General features: G+C 60.5%; 1 protein-coding gene across 1 annotated transcript; it reads left to right on the forward strand.

Annotated features, from left to right (window-relative positions):
* Window positions 1–211: 211 nt before the first annotated feature.
* On the forward strand, window positions 212–2,809 carry LOC148162001 (testis-specific Y-encoded protein 3-like). Its single transcript, XM_088020446.1, has 6 exons — window positions 212–442; window positions 1,222–1,377; window positions 2,093–2,170; window positions 2,310–2,421; window positions 2,520–2,665; window positions 2,759–2,809. Exons 1-6 carry the CDS (start codon window positions 212–214, stop codon window positions 2,807–2,809), a joined length of 774 nt encoding a protein of 257 aa, XP_087876572.1.
* Window positions 2,810–18,427: the final 15,618 nt, after the last annotated feature.

Below are 18,427 nucleotides of genomic sequence, written 5' to 3' on the forward strand. Positions count from 1 at the left end.
TGCTGGATGGCTGTCTCCCTTGCTGGAAGGCTGTCTCCCGAGGGGGCGAGGGGCGGGGCCGGTGGCGGCCACGCCCACCACCGTGCGACTGGTGGGACCCGGGGGCCGGCCCGCGTCCTGGGCGTGCCTCAGGGACTCGATATCTCCAGGGCCGCACGGGTGCCCCGTCGACGTCGTCTCCTTGGACACCTGGCCCCAGGCCCTTGTGCGCATGCGTCCCAGAGTCCGGAAGCATCCGGCAAGAGACCGTTATCGGTCGCCGCCCCTGGGCGCCGGACGGAGCCCCACCTGCCGAGCCGCTTGCGGAGGCCGGCGCTCACACCTCCAGCCTTTCCCTCGCAGCTGCCCCAGCGAGGCAGGGTCCGGGGGTGGCGAGGCGGGCTTCGGGGGAGGCGGGGCGGTCCCCAGAATCCTGGACCTGCCTCAGTCGGGGAAGGGGCCGGTCACGAGGTGTCTGTGCCCGGGGATAGAGGCCCCCGGGGCGCGCCGGGGGCGCTGAAGGCCCTAGGTGTGGGGATGGCAGACGAGGCTGTGCGGGAAGGGGAGGAACGATGGGAGAGAGAGGATGCCATCCTGGTGGTGGAGCTGGTCCTAGTGGTGGGTGACCTAAGGTTGGTGCTGCAACTGGCCTTGTTGGAGGGGCAGGACGGAGAGGACGAGGAGGACACGGAGGAGGCCGCGGAGGAGGTAGACGAGGCTGACACGGAGGAGGAAGACGAGGCTGGGGAGGTTGAGGAGTCCGAGGAGGAGGGGGAGGAGGCTGTAGTCGCTGAGCAGGAGCAGGGGGAGGAGGAGGAGGATGTGGACAGGGAGGAGGAGGGGGAGCCTGAGCATGCGGAGAACGAGGAGGCTGAGGAGGCTGAGCAGGAGCCAAGGGAGGAGGAGAAGCCCGAGGAAGAGGAGGAGGTGGAGGGGCCTGAGGAGGCTGAGCAAGAGGAGGGGGAGGAACAGGCTGAGGTGCAGGCTGTTGTGGAAGAGGCTGAGGTGGAGGAGGCTAAGGAGGAGCATGTTGGAGAGGAGGTGGCTGAGGCAGAGGAGGCTGGGGAGTGCGAGGAGCCTGAGGAGGGAGAGGAGGCTCAAGAGGCTGAGGAGGAGGCTGAGCACGAGGACCAGAGGGAGGAGGGCCAGAAGGAGGAAGAAGGGGCGCAGGAGCTGCAGGAGAAGCAGAAAGGGGAAGAACAGCCAGAGGGGCGGCGGGGTCCGATCCCGTCCCCGCTCGAGGCTCTAGAGGCCTTGCAGTCAGAGCTGGAGCCCGAGAATAAACAAGCCAGCAGGTCCTCCTCTCGGCTCAGACTGAGCTATTGTCGGAGGCGGCAGCGTCACCTGGAACACCGAAGCGCCCTTATCCGGGGCATCCCTGGCTTCTGGGCCAAGGCTGTATCCTTGACGCTGTCATGGAGGAACCCGGATGTGGCCGGGCTAGAGCAAGAGGAACTGAAGGGAGGGGGCCGTTGAGTATCCAAATACATCGGTTGGAGAACCCCCCTCAACCCCAGCCACACCCCCGGCCGCGCCGCGGTGTGGGGGCCACGCTCATGCCCTGGTGATCCCGACAGCCTCAACATCCTCGTTCTGGGGGTGGGGTGGGGCCTGTGGGCCTCAGAGTGCTCTTGATGTGGCAAGAGGCACTGGAAGACCAGTGGGGGAGTAGGAGCAGAGGTCCAGCTCAGAATTAGGAATTAGGAGCCGCTGCAGGGCTTCTTCTCACAAAACAGCTGGAGGCAAAGCTCAGGTTCCCCTCGGAGTAACGCAGCAGGCCAGTGGCTGTGAGTGCCCACCTGCTCAGCCTGAGGCAGGAACGTGTGCTTGTCCGGAGATGAGCTAGTTGTGTCTGGCCGTCAGCACAGGAGGATGAGCTGGGGAGGGGAGTGTGGGGCGGGAGGGGTGGTCTCTGAGCATGCACAGCTTCCTGTGTGAGTGCCGAGATCTGCAGCATCCCGTGTGGGGACCCAGCGGGCCTTGACGCAGCCCGTGGGGAGGGAATGCAACCCGGGGAAGCAGAGGGGAGGCAGTGCCCGGCCGCTGTCCAGACTTGCTCTGTTGTTGTAGCTCTTTCATCTCCAGCCCTCGGAGGGTCCTTGACTCACAGCAGTTTGTGAACCACCCCCAGATGTCAGCCGTGATCAGTAAGGAAGATGAAGGCCTCCTTGGCTACATGACGGATTTGAAGGTCTGGCGTGGCAGACTGAGACCGGGGTGGGGGATGGGAGTGGGGAGCGTGCCGTAGTGATCCATCTCTGAAGTCAGGACGGGGAGGTTCTGCTGGACAGAGATTTCACCCCCGTCTCCCCCACTCTGCCACCCGGCAGGTGGAGGATCTCAGGTTTCCCCGTGATTGCCGCCAGATCCTGCTCTTCTTTCGCAAGAACCCCTACTTCCGGAATGAAGTCGTTGTGAAGGAGTATGTCCTCAGCGCTGCTGGTAAGAGGCCGCCGCCTGGATGGGCGGCCACAGGGACAGGAGGGGGGTCGAACCCGATTCTTTACCCGGTGCCTTCTCACATCCTTGTCTTCCGGCAGGGTACGGGCCTTCTCATTCCACTCCCATCCAGTGGCACCAGGATTATGAACAGGAGGCCTACAGTCGCAGGGACCACAACACCAGTCTTAACTTCTTCAACTGGTTCTCTGACCCCAGCTTTGCCAGCTCTAGCAGGATAGCCGAGGTGGGGCCCTGTGACAAACAGCGGGAAGGACCCTGCTGGGCTCCCCGGCTGCTTGGGATGGGCCTCTGAGCCCTGCCCCGTTTCCCCTGCCAGATCATCATGGACGACCTGTGGCCCAACCCCCTGCAGTACTACATGAGATAGAAGGCCCCAGGAGAGGGAACCGAGAGGAGGACAGGTGAGGGACCCAGGGTGTGGATGCCGAAATGTGCGCCATGGGGCTGTGTGGAACCTCGGCTCCACCAATGGAGACCCTGAGGCTCAGAGGAACTCTCCAACGCAGGGGCCCCGGGTCAAAAGGGCATCACCGTCAGAGAGGGAGATTGGACAAGTGCAGTGCCAAACGGCTTCTGCCTGGGGAATCTTGAGGCCGGCGGGGCCAGGCAGCATCCATGAGCAGAGCTGGGGAGGCAAAGGCGGCTCGGCAGCTGCACTTGGGGGAATTGTCATTCCGGGGCCATGAGCCCCAACCTCAGGTCTCCTAGCACCGCCTTACACTTAGGCCCACCAACGTTGCCTCCCGTCATGCTTGGCAGAGACGTGTGGGTATCCTGGCGCAAAGGCTCACCCCGCCGCCCCGTCACCTTTCTGTGTTGGTCTGGACACCACCGTTGAACCCTTCATTTCCATAGGCAGCTCCTTTCCTCCCGCCCCCAGGCACGCCGAAAGCACTGGCCAGGGTGCACAGATTAGTTGAATACATGGGTGGAGGAAAGGTAAGGAGATCACAGTCAGCAGCAGGGAGTGGCATGGGAGAGGGACCGCCGTTCCCAGGGAGGGCCTTCAAACCCTGAAGCAACCTTACCTATGGCCCAGAGAAGGTACACACGGGTCTCCTCCTGTGTGCGTGTGTGTCTGTCTGCGTCTCGGTGTGTCTGACCCTCCCAGGGAGCATCAAGAATTTGAGATGAATATGAGGGAGCATCGCACTTGACCGAAGCCAGTCCAGAAGCTTCACATGCTCAGGCCAGTTCCTCTGCGCAGGAAGTAACCGAAGACTGGTGCGGGGGCGAAACATAGGGCAGATTGAGGCCCCAGGAGCCCTGGAAAAACATTGAAAGTTGATAAACAAGTTCAAGTGTGCTTTGTGTGTGTGCACGCGCGTGTGCGCTGGCGCTCGGGTGTGCGCGCTCCCCTTTGGGGATGGGGGTCGGGGGAGGGCCTGAGCACATCGGCCTCATGTGGGTGTTTGACTTCTCTGCCTGGGCATTGCCGGCCCGTGGAATGGCTCGGCCTGTATGCTTGCCCAGAGGGCTAGGTCACACATGCGTGGGGACTGCATCCCAGGGGGCAGAGGTCCTTCCCCTGGAGGTGCGGGGGTGCCGGGCAGGGAGCGGAAATTGACCAAGGCCCGCTCCCTGGGGCTCATCTCTTCCCTGGAGAAATGAGGACGTTCAAGGAAAGGGAGCGACGAGCCAGGGCCAATGTGTGTAGGACCCAGGTTCAGTGGATGGAGATGTCAGTCGTCCAGGGATGCTCCCTGGTGGGTGACCTCAGACACATCCACTGCAAACGCCACGGGGGAGGCGGGGGGAGAACCCAAGGTTCATTACTCAGTTGAGCGGGCGCTGGAGCTCTTCCTGGGCCTAGGAATGCGCACAGGCTCTTGCTGACACGGTCAGCCTCTCAGAAGCAGCAACGATGATAGTGAGTGTGGGTCAGGCCTGATGGCGGGACGCTGGGAGAGGGGACAGAGTGAGGTGGGAAGGTAGGAAGGATGGCACATTCAGTCGGGCACAGGAGCCAGGGCGAGCGTCTAATCTGTGGGGAAAGACACGCATACACACACACACACACGCACAGATGCACACTCAGGGGCACAATCACTCACCCCCCATACGGACACACTCTTTCAGGCACTCCCACACACTGACACCCACACTCACTCTCACTCACCGCCCCACCCACACTCCTTCACTGACCCACATCCCCTGACATACGCCCACTCGGTCCCTCACTCAGGCACACACTCACTCAGGCCCCTCCCCCACAGGCTCCTTCACTCACATGTCCTGACACTCACACACTGACGCACCCATGCTCCCCCAGAAGCCCTAGGCCCCTGTTTCCCTAGGGCCCTCGTTTGGGGTCCGCCAGAGTGCAGACAGTCCGAGGGGAGGGGCGGGGGTAGCACGATTGGTAAGTGCAAGGGACGGGCCACTCACCCGTGTGCTCTCTGTCCCATGATGACTCTGGGGCTGATATCCCTTAGCCTTCTGTGCGTAGGTCCATGGAAAGACCTGGAGCACACAGAGCAGCTGTCTAACGCCACACCCAGGAGGCGGTGAGGTGAGCCACTGGGGTGGTCTTCCCCCAAGCGGACGTCTGCTTTCCTGAGATGCCTCTGCCTGGGGAAGCTGGCAGACGACCGAGTCCGCTGCCAGTAGAGTGGGGAGATGTGAGCGTTTGCCCCACGAGGCTCTTCTCCATCCCCAGCTAAAGTGGCTGCAAGGACAGCAGCCCTGAGGGTGACAGACGATACTAACATTCCTGCCCCGCACCGCGCCGCACCGTGAAGCTCCCCTCTCCACAACTTCCGGGAAGTACGGCGGCTCTTTCCCAGCGGAGGGTTTGGCAGTCAAACAGCACGGATGCTGCTTGTCCCTTTCAGTATGCAGGACAGATCGCCTATCCAGCGTCAGGTTGTGGATTTGATGATCTGTAGGACCTAGCCTTGCCCCTTCCAGGGTGGGAAGAGGCGCCTGAGGCTCTAGGACGGAAGGCTTGGCTCTCTCAGACTACGGGGAGACTGGCCTTCTCAGCTTCTTGGTCTGTAAATGCCGGGGTACCCGCCAGCTGGCCATTGGCTCCGCTTGTGCAGGTCAGATGAAAGTGTGACCTCAAAATCCGCAGCGGGACCAGGATAGCTCCCATGTTGGCGCACGGTCTGAGGGTTGTCCTAGGCTGGGCCGTTTTGGTGGACCGCAGGGTGTTCCTCTACACTCGTGCGGTTTGCTCGGGTGTTGCCGAGGACGTAAAGATTGGGGGGAGAGTTGGGCATAGGGGCCCCCACCTCTTAGCATCTCTGGCCAGCGCTCGGGCAACGGCGTGACGTTGAGGCCCGGCCCGGAGAGAAGGGTGAGGCGGGGGTGGGGGGCGGAGGCTTTGGGAGATCAGGGAGCCCCAGATGTCAGGAGTCCATTGGATGCTGAGGGCGTCAGGGCCAGGGTCCCCAACAGGAAAGCGGGGAGCCGGGACAGCTCAGACAAAACTGTGCTGGCGCCCTTTTTGACCGCTGGGATAAGACCATGAGAGAATCCTGTCTAGCAGGCTCTGCAGGGGTGACCTTTCCAGCACGACCCAAAACCAAGCCACTAACCATGACACATCCGTCGCTGTCACGAGCTGAGGCACTTAGTCTCGAGATGTCGGCCCACAAGACCCATCATCACGGTAGACGGGCAAGCCCTGATTGGCAACACTTTGGCAACAAATCCACAGGCGGTCCACACTCAAGGTCCTGGAAAGAGCTTATAAGAAACCCTAAGTCTGAACGGGAACCCAGCAGCCTTCTCAGGGACTTTTGTACTCTGGCTCAATAAACTTTCCCTGCTGCCCGGTGCTCTTCGTCTGGTCTACCTCTTCCTTCCTCGAAGCAGCGCGGCCAAGACCCCAGGCACTAAGGGAACAAAACTCCTGTAACCCAGAGTGAAGTCTGATCGGAGAGGACCGCCTCAGGAATTCATGAGCGTTCTGGCTCCATGGTTCTGAAGCACGTGCTTCAGTCCCTGGCCTCTCTGGGTCTTCGAGTTCTTCTCTGCGTAAAGGGTGGATCGCGGGCGTCCCACTTTGCCCGTGTTTCTGTGTCTTCCTGAGCGTGCCTTGCCTTGGTGTGTCTTGGCCTGGCTCTGCCTGTGCCGTCATGTCTCGGTTCTCGCATCCGCGCCTGAGCCCCGGACGGGCACACCTGCGCCCCCATAAGTGCCTTGGGGTTTGCGAGTCTCGCTGCTTTGCTCCAGCTGCCGGGCTGTTGACCTGACTTGGGTCTGTTGTGAGAGTTCCTGTCTCTGAGTCTGTCTGCCTGTGGATTGGACCCCGTTCCTTCCATTTCGGGATCGGAATCCTGGCCTCCTCAAAACGGGCAGGAGGGGTGCGGGTGGGGGTGGTGCTTTACTAATCACTGGTGAGCCCTGTGTAGTCCTTTGCTGCCCGTACCGTATTGGGCGCTGTGACACCTTCAGTACAGATGAGCAGCCACGCACCGAACCACCAGTCAGCGAGCGGCAGGGATCAGAGTGGCCTCGCTTAGGGCGTAAGGTCACTCTTCTTACTCCGTCCTCCCTCTTCCAACTGCTCTCTGGCCTCGGGCCTAAAAGGTCAGTCTCTTGCACGGAGCATAGACTTGGGCAGCTTTTCAAAGGCAGAACGTTCTGCTGTTGTGCACATTGAGCGGGTTGCTGCCTACCCTCTTTACTGACCAGGGCAGATTGGCGTCCGCTGATGCACTACTTGGTTTCTGCGTACCCCGCGACATTTCCCATCCTCAATGCCTCCGTTACTTCCTCCTCTGGTGTCTCATTCATGTTTTAGGTACATGTGAACACTGACATCTTTGACACCGCAGGATGGAGCTCTGCTCGGCCTAGGAGAAGTTTGAGTTGCAGTGTGAGTGAGGGAGGTACGCAGGGTCGCGTCAGGGACGTGTGGGTGTCCGTCACGTCCACGGGGTCCTTCCTGCCCCCTTCGTTCTGAAATCTCTCTGCAAACGCTTGGCTTATCCACACGCTAGGGACACAGCCAAGTACGGTTTCCTGCAGGCCTCGGGCACCTTGGGTCTGCAGAACTCCTGCGCCTGGCCGACCTGAGTCTTCATACCCTCGGGCCGACACCTCCCCCTTGTGCCCTCCCCCACCCTGTTCACCACGTAACCTCAACTTTCCCCTCTGGTTGCTTGCACACCTCGGACTTAACTTTCAGCTTCCGCATTCATGGGTGGTTCCATCCAGTAGGCCCCCTTCTGGGGCTGGCTTCTTTCACTTTAGCACAGTGCTTTACCGCATCTACGTTGGACGCACCTTTTCGGTGCTCTCCCCTCTCACACTGCAGCAAACACCTTAGCCGGGGGGGACCCAGGTCGGCCAGTAACACGGACTTGGTTGGCATAAGGCGCGAGGGGCCTGCTCCCGGCTGTCTGTCATGACTCCACGGAAGGGCATCAAACTGCATACAAGATACAGCTCTGTGCGTGCTCAGCTGAGGAATGCAGACGGATGCCTGCTTGGACGGATCTGTCTTTGGGGCCAGATAGGCAGCCCAGAGTACTTCCATACTCAAATCCTGCTCTGGTGTTTGTTATGCATGTACTCTACGGGGTGCCTTATTTCAGGCCAGCAGCTTGACTTAATGGACATACGGACGCGCTTCTTTTCGGCAGGCCGGACTCTCCTTAGCATAGAGCCCGCCTCCCACCTCCATCCCAGCCCCACCCCTCCAGACCCTCGGGCTCATCCTTCCACTCCTTCTCCTTTTGTCTTGTGAACATTTTCTGGGTCATTCGTGCCAAACATCGCCTGCACGTTACAGTAGTTTATCTCTGAACCTGTCGAACGTATCACGCACCGCCTTCTGGCCTCCGTGCATCCGTAGGGGAAGCTGGCTCTTCCTCTCCCTGAGGCTCCCTGGTGTGTGATCGGTCAGTCCCAACTCTGTAGGCTGCCAAGAGCCATGTCTCTGCCTCGCTGGTCCACTGGCCTGGGCATCTTTTGGGAGCGTGCCTTCCGCTAGGAGCGCACCGGGCTCCTTGGATGTGCAGAGTGAGTATTGTGGGCCAATGTGCAAAGCCCTGTCACCTTAGGTCTTCGTGCAACTGCTGCGTGACTAACTCCCTCCCACCTGTCTCTGGCGTTCCCGACTCGTGCCTGCCGGTGGTGGGCATGAGGGTTTCCCGCAGACCTCTGAGAAGCCTTCACTTCATTTCTTTGGGGCTTTGCCTCTCCATCTCACCCCGCATGACCTCGTGGGATCTGTCTGCAGGTCCACAGGTGCCTTCAGATCTCCTCTTGACGTCCAGGGAGGAATGTTTCCTTTCAGGCTGTAGGCTTTGCAGTGTACAGAATTCAGCCTCCCTCCCTGCCTCCGGCCGTCCTCGCTTCCTCCCTCTCTCCCCCCCCCTCCCTCCCTGTCCCCATGCCTCCCTCCTCCTCTGCCCTCCTCTCTCCCTCGCACCCCCTCCTCTCACTCCCTGTTCCTCTCCCTGGGCCCACCCTCTCTCCTCCTCTCCTTCTCCACGCTGCTCTGCGTTGTTATCCGTGCAGGGTTGCCCGTTTGCGTCGACAAGTAGAGTTTGAAACGGTGACGCGCTACCGCCCAGAACCGGGCACTTCACCCCAAGGGGGCTCCTCCGGCCTCTTTCCGGTCAAATACCCCCTCCTGCCACGGGCGGGCCGACCCATTTCTCTTATGTTCGGGAGGCCCTCCCACGGTGCAACACCAACACCCTTAGCCTTGCCATCACCCACTGGGCCTTCCTCCACCCTCATGCATCGTGCATCGTACACATTCCAGAATGCCTCCCTGCAGCGGACCGGCATGAGGTGTGGGACTGTCACCAAGGACATGCTGAGTACCGGAGAAAGGGCAGGTTGTGCTGCAAGTACTCACTTTGCCATCTCCTCCCTGGGTGGCACTCCACTGAGTGAGAGACAGACCAAGGAAGACCTTGCAGCAGAGCTGGGGCAGCCAAGACAGCCACAGCTCCTCAGCAGGGCGATTTAAAGCAGGCTCTGTGGACCATTATGCTGGAGCTCGGACATCCCTGGCAGTTATGGTGAGGCGGGAAGGCAGACACAGGGAAAGGGAGCGCAGAAGTCAGACAAGGAGGGAGAAAGCAAAGATGAAGGGCCCGGCAGAGGAAAGTGATAGGAGCGAGAACTACCAGTGGCTTTAACGAAAGAACACACCCAGAGTTACTCTTTAGGCTACGTGGGCGGCCCATTAGCATGCCACCGAGTCCCAATCGCGGACCTCACCGGGGCTGTGCCGGTGGTTGTGTAAGCACAGAGGTGACCTCGGACATTGGCTCCTTGTTAATTTCAGGCCAAATATCTGTGTGTGGTTCCTCTCTTTGTAGGAGAGGCAGGCCGTTGGGGCGGGGAGGTCCCTGCGTTCGGGAGCCTGCTGGGCGTCCTCCTGACTCCCTCGCGCACCGGTCGGGGAAACGGGGGAGTGCCGTGTGGACAGCCATGTGGCGGTGGTTGGAGCACCGTCTGATGACTTCAGGGCTTCGCCCCGGCGTGACTAAGAAGGGGCCGGGTGAGGTTTCCGGGCGGCGGGCAGTCACCCTATTGAGCCGCTGGGTTTGAATTCCCCGGTGCCAGTAGCGTGTTCCCAGGGGAAGTGATGAGAAGGTGAACACAAGGTTTGTGATAGCAGGGACCTCCCGGGAATGGCCTGGGAGGTGTGAGTGAAGAAAAGGGGCAGGGACCCGTCACGGACGCCAAAGCTGAGCAGATGCTCTTGCGCACCGGCTCCCACGGGGGCGAGGGGCGGGGCCAGGTGCTGCCACGCCCACCGCCGCGCATCTGGTGGGTTCCCGGGGCCAGTGAGCGTCCTGGGCGTGAGGCCGGGGTTCCTTCCCGCCAAGGCCATATTCGCCCCCCGCCCCCGCCCCGCCACCCAGACGCCACCGGTCCCCAAGGCTTTGTGCGCATGCGTTCCCCAGGCCCGAGGCCTCTGCTAGGTACGGGCCTCCAGCCGTGGGCGCCAGATCTCCACCTGCCGGCCGCTTGTGGGAGCCGCGTGCTCGCCCCTCTAGCTCCTTCCCTCCGTGGCTGCGGTGGTTCGGTCTAGGGCCCCAGGGAGAGCGAGGCGGGGTCCGGGGCTGCCGGGGCTGCCGGGGCTGCCCCGGCATCCCTGGACCAGCTTAGTCCGCTGCCGCTGAGGGGGTCGGGGGGAGGAGGGGGCCCGTGGGGAGGCAGGTGCCTGGAGTGAGGCAGGGGTGCCAGAGGCCCTGGGTGCGGGGGGCATGGCGGCAGAGGCTGTGCGGGAGGCTGAGAACCGGCAGCGCAGAGGCGAGGCCGGCCCGGGGAGGATTTGGTGGTCGTGGGGGAGGATATCTTGGCGGCGGTGGGGGTCGTGGCCGTGGAAGACGAGGAGGTGGCACAAGCAGAGCAGGACGAGAAGCTGCAGGAGCTGCGGCAGGAAGGGCCAGTGCTGGGTGCCGATCGAGCCGGGGGCCCCACTGGCCGCGCTGGAGGATGTTCAGTTAGCGCTGAGCTCTGTGGATGCCCAAGCTCCCGGGGCCTACTTGCGGCCCAAGCGCAGGATGAATCAGACGTGAAGTACTCACCTGGCTCGCCGGAGGGCCATCATATCCAGGGCATCCCAGGCCGTATCCTTCCTCCGGCTGGTGGGGCTTGGCTGCTGTGGAGGATCACCGCGAGGAGGGCAGCAGCAGAGCCACGGCCAGGGCCATGAGCGCTGGGGGGAAGGGCTCTTCGCCCCCTTCCCGGGTGGGAGTGGGCCCAGGATCCCTACAATGCACAGCAGAGGAAGGCGGGGCGCGGCGGGGGTGAGAACGCTGGGGCTGCGCCCTGTCCAGACCCTGTCTGTGCAGAAGCTGCGGGCGGAAGCTTTGGGGCTGCAGCACACTCCCAACAGCCTTGCGGGGTTCAGGGAACACGGGTCAACACGCTTCGACAAGTAGTGTAGCACAAAGCCCGCTTGGCTCAGAGCAGATATTGGAAGGAAACGTTTGCTGGGTACATGGGGCAGACGGAGAGGCTGCCCTCGCACCTTCCCTGTCCTTCAGAGCCTGCGTGGTTTTCCAAAGAGTTCAGGGAAGACCCACAATGTCGTCCGCTCTCGGGTTGCCAGGCAGTCAGCTGGCCGCCTCGCTTCGGCCGACCGCGGGAACCCAGACACGGCGCTGCCGGGGTGCCGCAAACTCTATCTCCACAGGCCCCACACAGCCCGGCCGAGGCCCCAGGCCCAGGCGCCTACCCGCAACTTTCCTCCCTGCCTGTCTCTCCCCCTCTGTGTCCTCGCCCGCCCTCTCCCCCTGTCCTCTCTGCCCTCCCTCTGTGTCCCTTCCTCCCGGTGTGGGCTCTCTGTCCCTCTCTCTCTTTTGCTTTCCCCCTGCCCCCACCTACCGCTTTCCCTCCCTCACTCGCTGACTCTGCCAGGACCACCCTTTGGGCCGTGGGTGCGCAGCCGTGCTCCAGGTGACCCGAGCGGCCCCCTCCTGGGCACAGGAGGCCCCTCAAAGTCACGGGGCTTCAGGCAAACACACAAGCAATCCCGGCCGTGACAGTGGGACGGAGCACATCCAGCCGTCCAAAGCAGTGACTGCCCGCAGGCCACACGCACAGGCCAGGGGGACTTGGGAAAACAGCGCAGTCAGGCCCTCGGCCTTGCCCTGTCGGGGGCAGGCAGCCTCAGAGGTGTTGGAACCCAAGGGACTCCCCAGGGTGGAGCAGGTGGGTAGAAAGGGCAGGAGCTGACGAGCTTGGGAGGGCGGCAGTCCTTGGCGTTTCCGCACTTTTGCAACTTCGGTCGCTTGCTCTCAGCCGGGAAGGTCCGGGTGGCTCCTGCCTCTCTTTCCGTAGCACGTGCCGGCGAGGATCCTTGACCCAAGGCTGATCCTGAAACACCCCAAGATATCAGCCGTGACGGGTGACCAGGACAGAGACATGCTCAGCTCCATGACCAATTTGGAGATCAGTCCTGGGAGACGGAGGCTGGGGGAGGCCCGGTGGCCGTGAGGTTTGAGCAGGAGGGGGCCGGGCAAAGTGGTTCAGTGCCGTAGCCAGGCGAACAGCTCGGGGCACCTAGAAGACACGTTCCCCCTTCCCGTCCTCTTTCTTCGGCGGGGCAGGTGAAGGTACTGGGCCATCCCAAATACCGCTTCAGGTTGATGTTTTCCTTTGGGAGCAACCCCTACTACCAGAACAAAGTGAACGTTAAGGTGTATAGCCTTAGCAATGACGGTGGGAGTGGGCTTGAGCTTCGAGGATGCTGGGGGCGGGCAGGGGGGAGCACTTGGGAACCGGAGGGGAGGTGCGTGGGGCGGACCAGGCCCAGGAGGGAGACGGGCTGGGAGTTTGAGACGGAGAGAAGGCGAGAGGGCGTGGGTCCTAGGCCGTGGAGAGCCTCTCCTAAATTTTCCCTTCCTGCAGGATATAGGGCGTGTCGTTCCACACCTGTCCAGTGTTTTTGGGACTATGAACGTGGATCTGCCTGCCGCAGGCACGACACCGCCAGCCTTAACTTCTTCAACTGGTTGTGTGACCCCAGCGGCCCAGGGTCTAACAGGATCGCCGAGGTGGGGCCCCTGGCGGCCTTCGTCAGCCGGGGTGATGCCCCAGCCCCAGCTGCTTGGAACGGGGTCCAGGGCCTGTGCTCAGCTGGCCTGTTTCGACTACCAGGTCATAATCGAAGACCTGTGGCCCAATCCTCTGCTGTACTACCCGAGTTAGGAAGGCGTCCGAAGGGAATGAACTGCGAGGAGTGCCTGTCGGTGAGAAGCCAGGGCTGCTGGGTCCTGACTTGTGTGTGTGGAAGTTGCCGTGGGACAGGCAGATTAGTGGTGGGGAAACTGAGGCTCAGAGGAGACTGGGCCCCAGCTCACCCAGGGAGCGGGTAGCAGGGTGAGAAGTGAACCTAGGGGAACTCAGCACAAATCCACGTGGGTGCGTCCTTTCGGGCAATTTCAGGCCCCTAGGCTGGCAGCCGGAACGTCCCAGGTCACTCGGGAGAAGCAAGGTTTCTCCACCCCGTTATTCTGAACTGACACCTGTGCGCATCAGCCCCTTTCTCAGGACCCCGGCCTCTCGTTCAGTTGGGGATGTTCTGCCAGTCTTTTCGATTGGAGCTCCTTTTCCCGGCCCGCTCCTTGCCGAAATTCCCCCACTTCCCTCCATGTTCCGGACCCCCCCGTGGCTTCCCACGGCCTCATGGCCATTCTTGGGAATGGCACTGGGCCATGGGCTGGAGGCTCCTGAGTCTCTAGGTGAGGAGGAACAGGATCTCACGAGGACAGAGGACACCCTCATCCCGCCTTGGCTATCCTTGGCATTATGCAATTTCACGAATCTTTAACGTGTGTGTGTGTGTGCGCGCGCGCGCGTGCGCCCAGGTCACGGAAGCCGTGTGGACGTGGACCACACAGAGATCATAGTCTGACCAACCAGAAGATGTCAAGGAGATATTCACCACTGTGAACGATGGGTGGATGAGTTAGGTGATGCTTTGCCTGCACAGGACAGAAAGGGGGGAAAGGATCACGTGTGGCAGCTCTGGAGAGTATCCAGCACGTATCTGAACAGATGGCGACAGACATAAGTTAAGAAGGGCTTTGCGTCTGTGTGTGGGTTTGTCCTTGGAGCCAGGACAGGGCGAGGAGGCTATCTGCCTCGTGAGACCCTCTAACCCCCGACGTGTGGAATTGCCTATGTGGCGGTGATGTTCAGCATGGGCACAGGGCAGGCCAGGGCATGGCATGAGGACATCCGAGGCAGGCTCAAGAGGAGGGCAGAAAAGGCAGACCTCTGTTCACTAGTGTCTGATACTTCAGGGCAGGTCACACAGGCGGGGAAGGGTCCTGGAGTGCAGGGCCCTCGTGGCCTGGTGGCTCCCGGTACCGCCGCGTTGACACCGCTTGGGGAACTTGGCCCAGTACCCTTGCTCCTGGAAGTGGGCCCCGCACTGCTGTGATGCGCTCCCAAGCATGCGTCCGGTCAGGAGCACTGCAAAACCCATGTGTCCCGGGAAGACTAAGGAGGAGGCCGTCCCTGGCGATCCCTGTGGACACATGCCCTCCTGCGCTTCACCACCCGCCCACAGGGGGCAGTTCCAAGGACGTGCGAGGGAAGGCAGGTGTGACTGGTGGGCACTGTGGGTTTGTGAGTGGGCTGTGTGTGAGGGAGATCTGCGTTCGGGTGTGTGTGTGCTCACGTGCAAGTGTGTGTGTGTGTGTGTGCTGGCATGTGCAGTCAGCTGAGCAGGCCTCTTTGCCGGGGATTGTGTATGTTTGTGCAGTGTGTATGTGTTTGCATGCACACATGTGTGTGTGGCAAGCGTGCATGCCTGTGGACCGGAGACCATGCGTCCTGGTGTGTGTATCGGGGGTGTGTTTGCAGGTGCACGGGTATGTGTGTTTGCGAGGCCCTGTGTGCGTAAGAGTGTGTAGGGACCCTGAGTATTTATGTGTTGTGTGTGTGTGTTTGCATGCCGACGTATGTGTTGATGTGTGTGTCCAAGTGTGCATGCTTGAGTGCCACAGACCTTGTGAGTTGGTGGGTGTTGCCTGAGTGTGTGTTTGCACATGGACGGGTGTGTGTGGGCGGTGACCATGTGCACATAGCTGTGTGCAGACACCATGTGTGGTCCTATTTCATTTGTGTGCGTGTTTGCATGCGTGTGTATGTGTGTATGTGTGTGGCGATGGGTGAGTGCCTGTGTGCCGGTTAAAGTGTGTGCTTCCCAGTGTTGGGTGTGTGTGTGTGTCATGTGCAGGGCCGTGTGTGTTCCTGGCAAGTGTGCATGCCTGTGTACTAGAGATCAAATGTGGTGGGTGTGTGTTTCCTGACTGTGTCTTTGCCCACGTGCGGTGGTCTGTTTGTGTGGCCAAGTGTGCATGCCTGTGTGCGGGGACCATGTGTGTGTTGTGTTTGTTTCCCAGTGCATGTGAATGTGTGTGAGCATGCGAGCAGAAACCTGCCTGGCTGTCTGGGCTAGGCCATGGGTGTATTGCGTGTATGTGTGTTTTCAGGCGCACCTCGGTGTGTGACTTTCTGCGGGGCTTCGTATGTATGGACATGTGCCAGAGACCTTTCATGTGAGTGTTGAGTGTATGTGTGCTTGCATGCGCGAGGGTGTCTGTTGTGTGTCTCTGTGTTTGCAGGCCTTTGGTGATTGTGTGTGTGTGTGTGTGCGCACATCTGTAGCCACCTGTCCATGCCTCTGTGTTGGAGATTGTGTGCGTGGTTGGTGTGTGTGTGTTGCATTAGGAGGTGTGTGTGTATTTGGGAGGTCCTGTGAGCACACCTGTGTCCTGAAAAAACGTATGGGTGTTGTGGGTTGCATGTATGTGTCTTGGCACGAGCTCGTGTGTGGGTGTGCGTGTTTGAGGGTGAGGGACCAGAGGTGTATGCCTGTGTACTGAAGATTGTGTGTGTTCCTTGAGGGTCTGTGTGCTGTACGGGCCGTGTTTTTTTTTTGTGTGTGTGTGTGTGTGTGTGTGTGTGTGTGTGTGTGTGTTGTTCCGGGGCCAATTGTGTATTCTGTACTGGAGACCGTTCGTGTACGTTGTGGGTGTGGGCTTACATGTGCAAAAGTGTGTGGGTGTATTGGGAAGCTCACCGCACATGGCTGTGAACCAGAGAATGTGTGTCACGTGAGTGTGTGCGTGTGCGTGAGCACGCGCATATGTGTGTGTTGGAGCGGCTCAGTGTACATTCCTATGCGACACGTACCGTGTGTTTCAGTTACCTGTGGGTATCCTGAGGGCAGGTGTGTGTACATGTGTCTGCGTGAGGGCCAGTTGTGAATGCATGTGTGCCTAAGACCGTGTGCATTTGTTGTGCGTGTGTGTGTGTGTGACTTTTTGGGCGGAGGGGGGTTTGTGTGCTAGTGCCGGGCGAAGCATGTATGGCTGTGCTGGAGACCTTTTTGAGTGTTGTGTATATGCTCGCGAGCGCAGGCGGGTGTGTTTGCACGAGCAAGTGTGCATGGCTCTGTGCAGGACACGTGTGTTTGTGTGTTATGTGATCTGAGTGTGTGTGCATGCACAGTTGTGCCTGGGAGTGGACGTGTACTGCCACATGCATGCCTATGGGCCGCAGATTATGTGCATGTGTGTGTGCGCACGTATGTCTGTGGGAGAGAGAGAGAGAGTGGTGCCTGTCTGCATGGGTTTGTGTTTGTGTGCGTGTGTGCGGCCATCTTCTATCTGCTGTGTCAAGCCCGGGTGTGTGGGTGTGTGTCCTGTGTGTGTGTTTCCATGGGCTCGTGTCTGTGGTGCCTGTCTCTCTGCGTTTCCAGGCACATGTGATTGTGAGTGTGAGCGGCCACTGGCACACACCTGTGTGTCGAGACGGTATCCGTCTGTGTTTTGTGTCCAAGCGTTTGCATGGGCACACGTGTGTATATGTGCGTGTGTAGGGCCCAGTCAGAAAAGGAGAGGGATTGCAGGATTTCCAGCTCTGCGGATTATGGAGAAAGGGGCAAGAGGCCGAGGGTAGCCATGTCCCTCCGGACACACAGGCCTCGTGTGCATTCTGTGGTTCTTCAGGAATCTGTCTCACCTCTCGATGCATAGACACACAGGGGCCAAGGCAAGGAGGGAGGGGTTGGAGTTGTCAGGCGGGTGTGAGGCACACCACCCATCTGTGCTGATTGCACAGATGGTTTCAGGTTTGGGCAATAGCTAGTGGTTTCAGTCTCCTTCCCGGGCCGCACACCTCTTGTCGTGTGGTCCCTCTCACCTTCCCGCCCCGGCAAGGGCAATGCCAGAAGTCTGTCATTGCACAAATGTCACCCGGGACTGGGAGTGGACATGGACAGCATCCACATGAAGGGCGAACAGATAAAAACCAGGGTCCAAAGACCGTGGGTGTGCATATGAAATCCACTCTGGTGGAAATGCATGGAGACCCAGTCGGGCACTGTACCTGTAGATATGTGCACGCTTCTCCCGCGTGGGACAGGGGGAGGGGGGCTGTGTGAGAAGCCCCTTTTTGTCGGTGATGCCTGGAGACAGGCTTCCATTGGCACCGGACCCACGGCCCCAAGCCTACTTTGCAGGCTCGAAACCACACTTGGGCATCTCTCACCACATTTGTGGGCCAGCTCTGGGGTTGTGATGGCCCGGCTTGACGTTCCACTCACGGTCTGACCCGGCGGACCCAGAGAGGGGAAGGCTAGGGAGGATGCATGCTCCTCTGCAGGCCAGACGAGCCGGGAACCCCTTCCCTGGGCATTTGTGCAGTTGGCAGAATGCAACGGAAGACAGTCCGTCGCTGGTGGTGCAGGCGTTCGTCCTGCCTGTCGCCTGGGTGCCGTGCTCAGCCCCTTGCTGCCTGGCCTTCAAAGAGTGGGCACTGAGGTCACCGAAAGGGCAGACAGCATCCACCTGGCGGACAGCATCCCTCTGCCGTCCTCTCCACAGGGTTGGTACAGACTTCCTCTTCATAGACGGGCAACTGGGTCCCCTTTGCTGTATGCTCTTGGCTCCAGGAAAAGGCATGCGTCCCTCTGTCCTCCATGCCAAACACACTGTGTGCCTGTGTGACCGTGTGAGCGTGTGTTTGTGTGGGCCCTCAACCTGGCACCTTTTCGAGGGTCACCGGCCTGGCTGCCGGTCCCAGAGGGGGAGATGGCTTTGATTTCCTGGGAAAGGAGCTGCTCCGAGACTCATCTGCGTCTTCCTTCCTGAAGCCTTTAGGTTCCAGAGGCCGTGTGGCCAGAGGGGTCAGAGAAAGAGCGCCGGAAGCCAAAGTCAGAGAGGAGGACGGAGAGGAGAGCGTGAGGAAAGGACAGGCAGACCGGTGGACAGAGCGCTCTTCGTCGCTCGTCTTCTGACCAGCAAAGGGCATGCGCTGGGACAAACTGTAGCCGCACATTTCCGCCGAGCAGACAGGCGGTTTCGGGGCCTCTGTCTCCTGGAATCGCACGATGACTCCTCCAGGGCCTGGGCTGACCATTTCCACGCACACTGGACCAGGCTTCCCGGTGGTGCACACAGTGTCCCGAGTCTCAGAGGAGTCTCTTCGGGAAGGGCGAGGGACAGCTTCGCATTGCTGGTAGAAAATCCAGGCAGAAGGC

The sequence above is a fragment of the Eumetopias jubatus genome, unplaced genomic scaffold (assembly GCF_037043125.1).
Source record: "Eumetopias jubatus isolate StellerSeaLion01/CBP00866 unplaced genomic scaffold, mEumJub1_p1.0 scaffold_27, whole genome shotgun sequence".
Classification (NCBI taxonomy): Eukaryota; Metazoa; Chordata; class Mammalia; order Carnivora; family Otariidae; genus Eumetopias; species Eumetopias jubatus.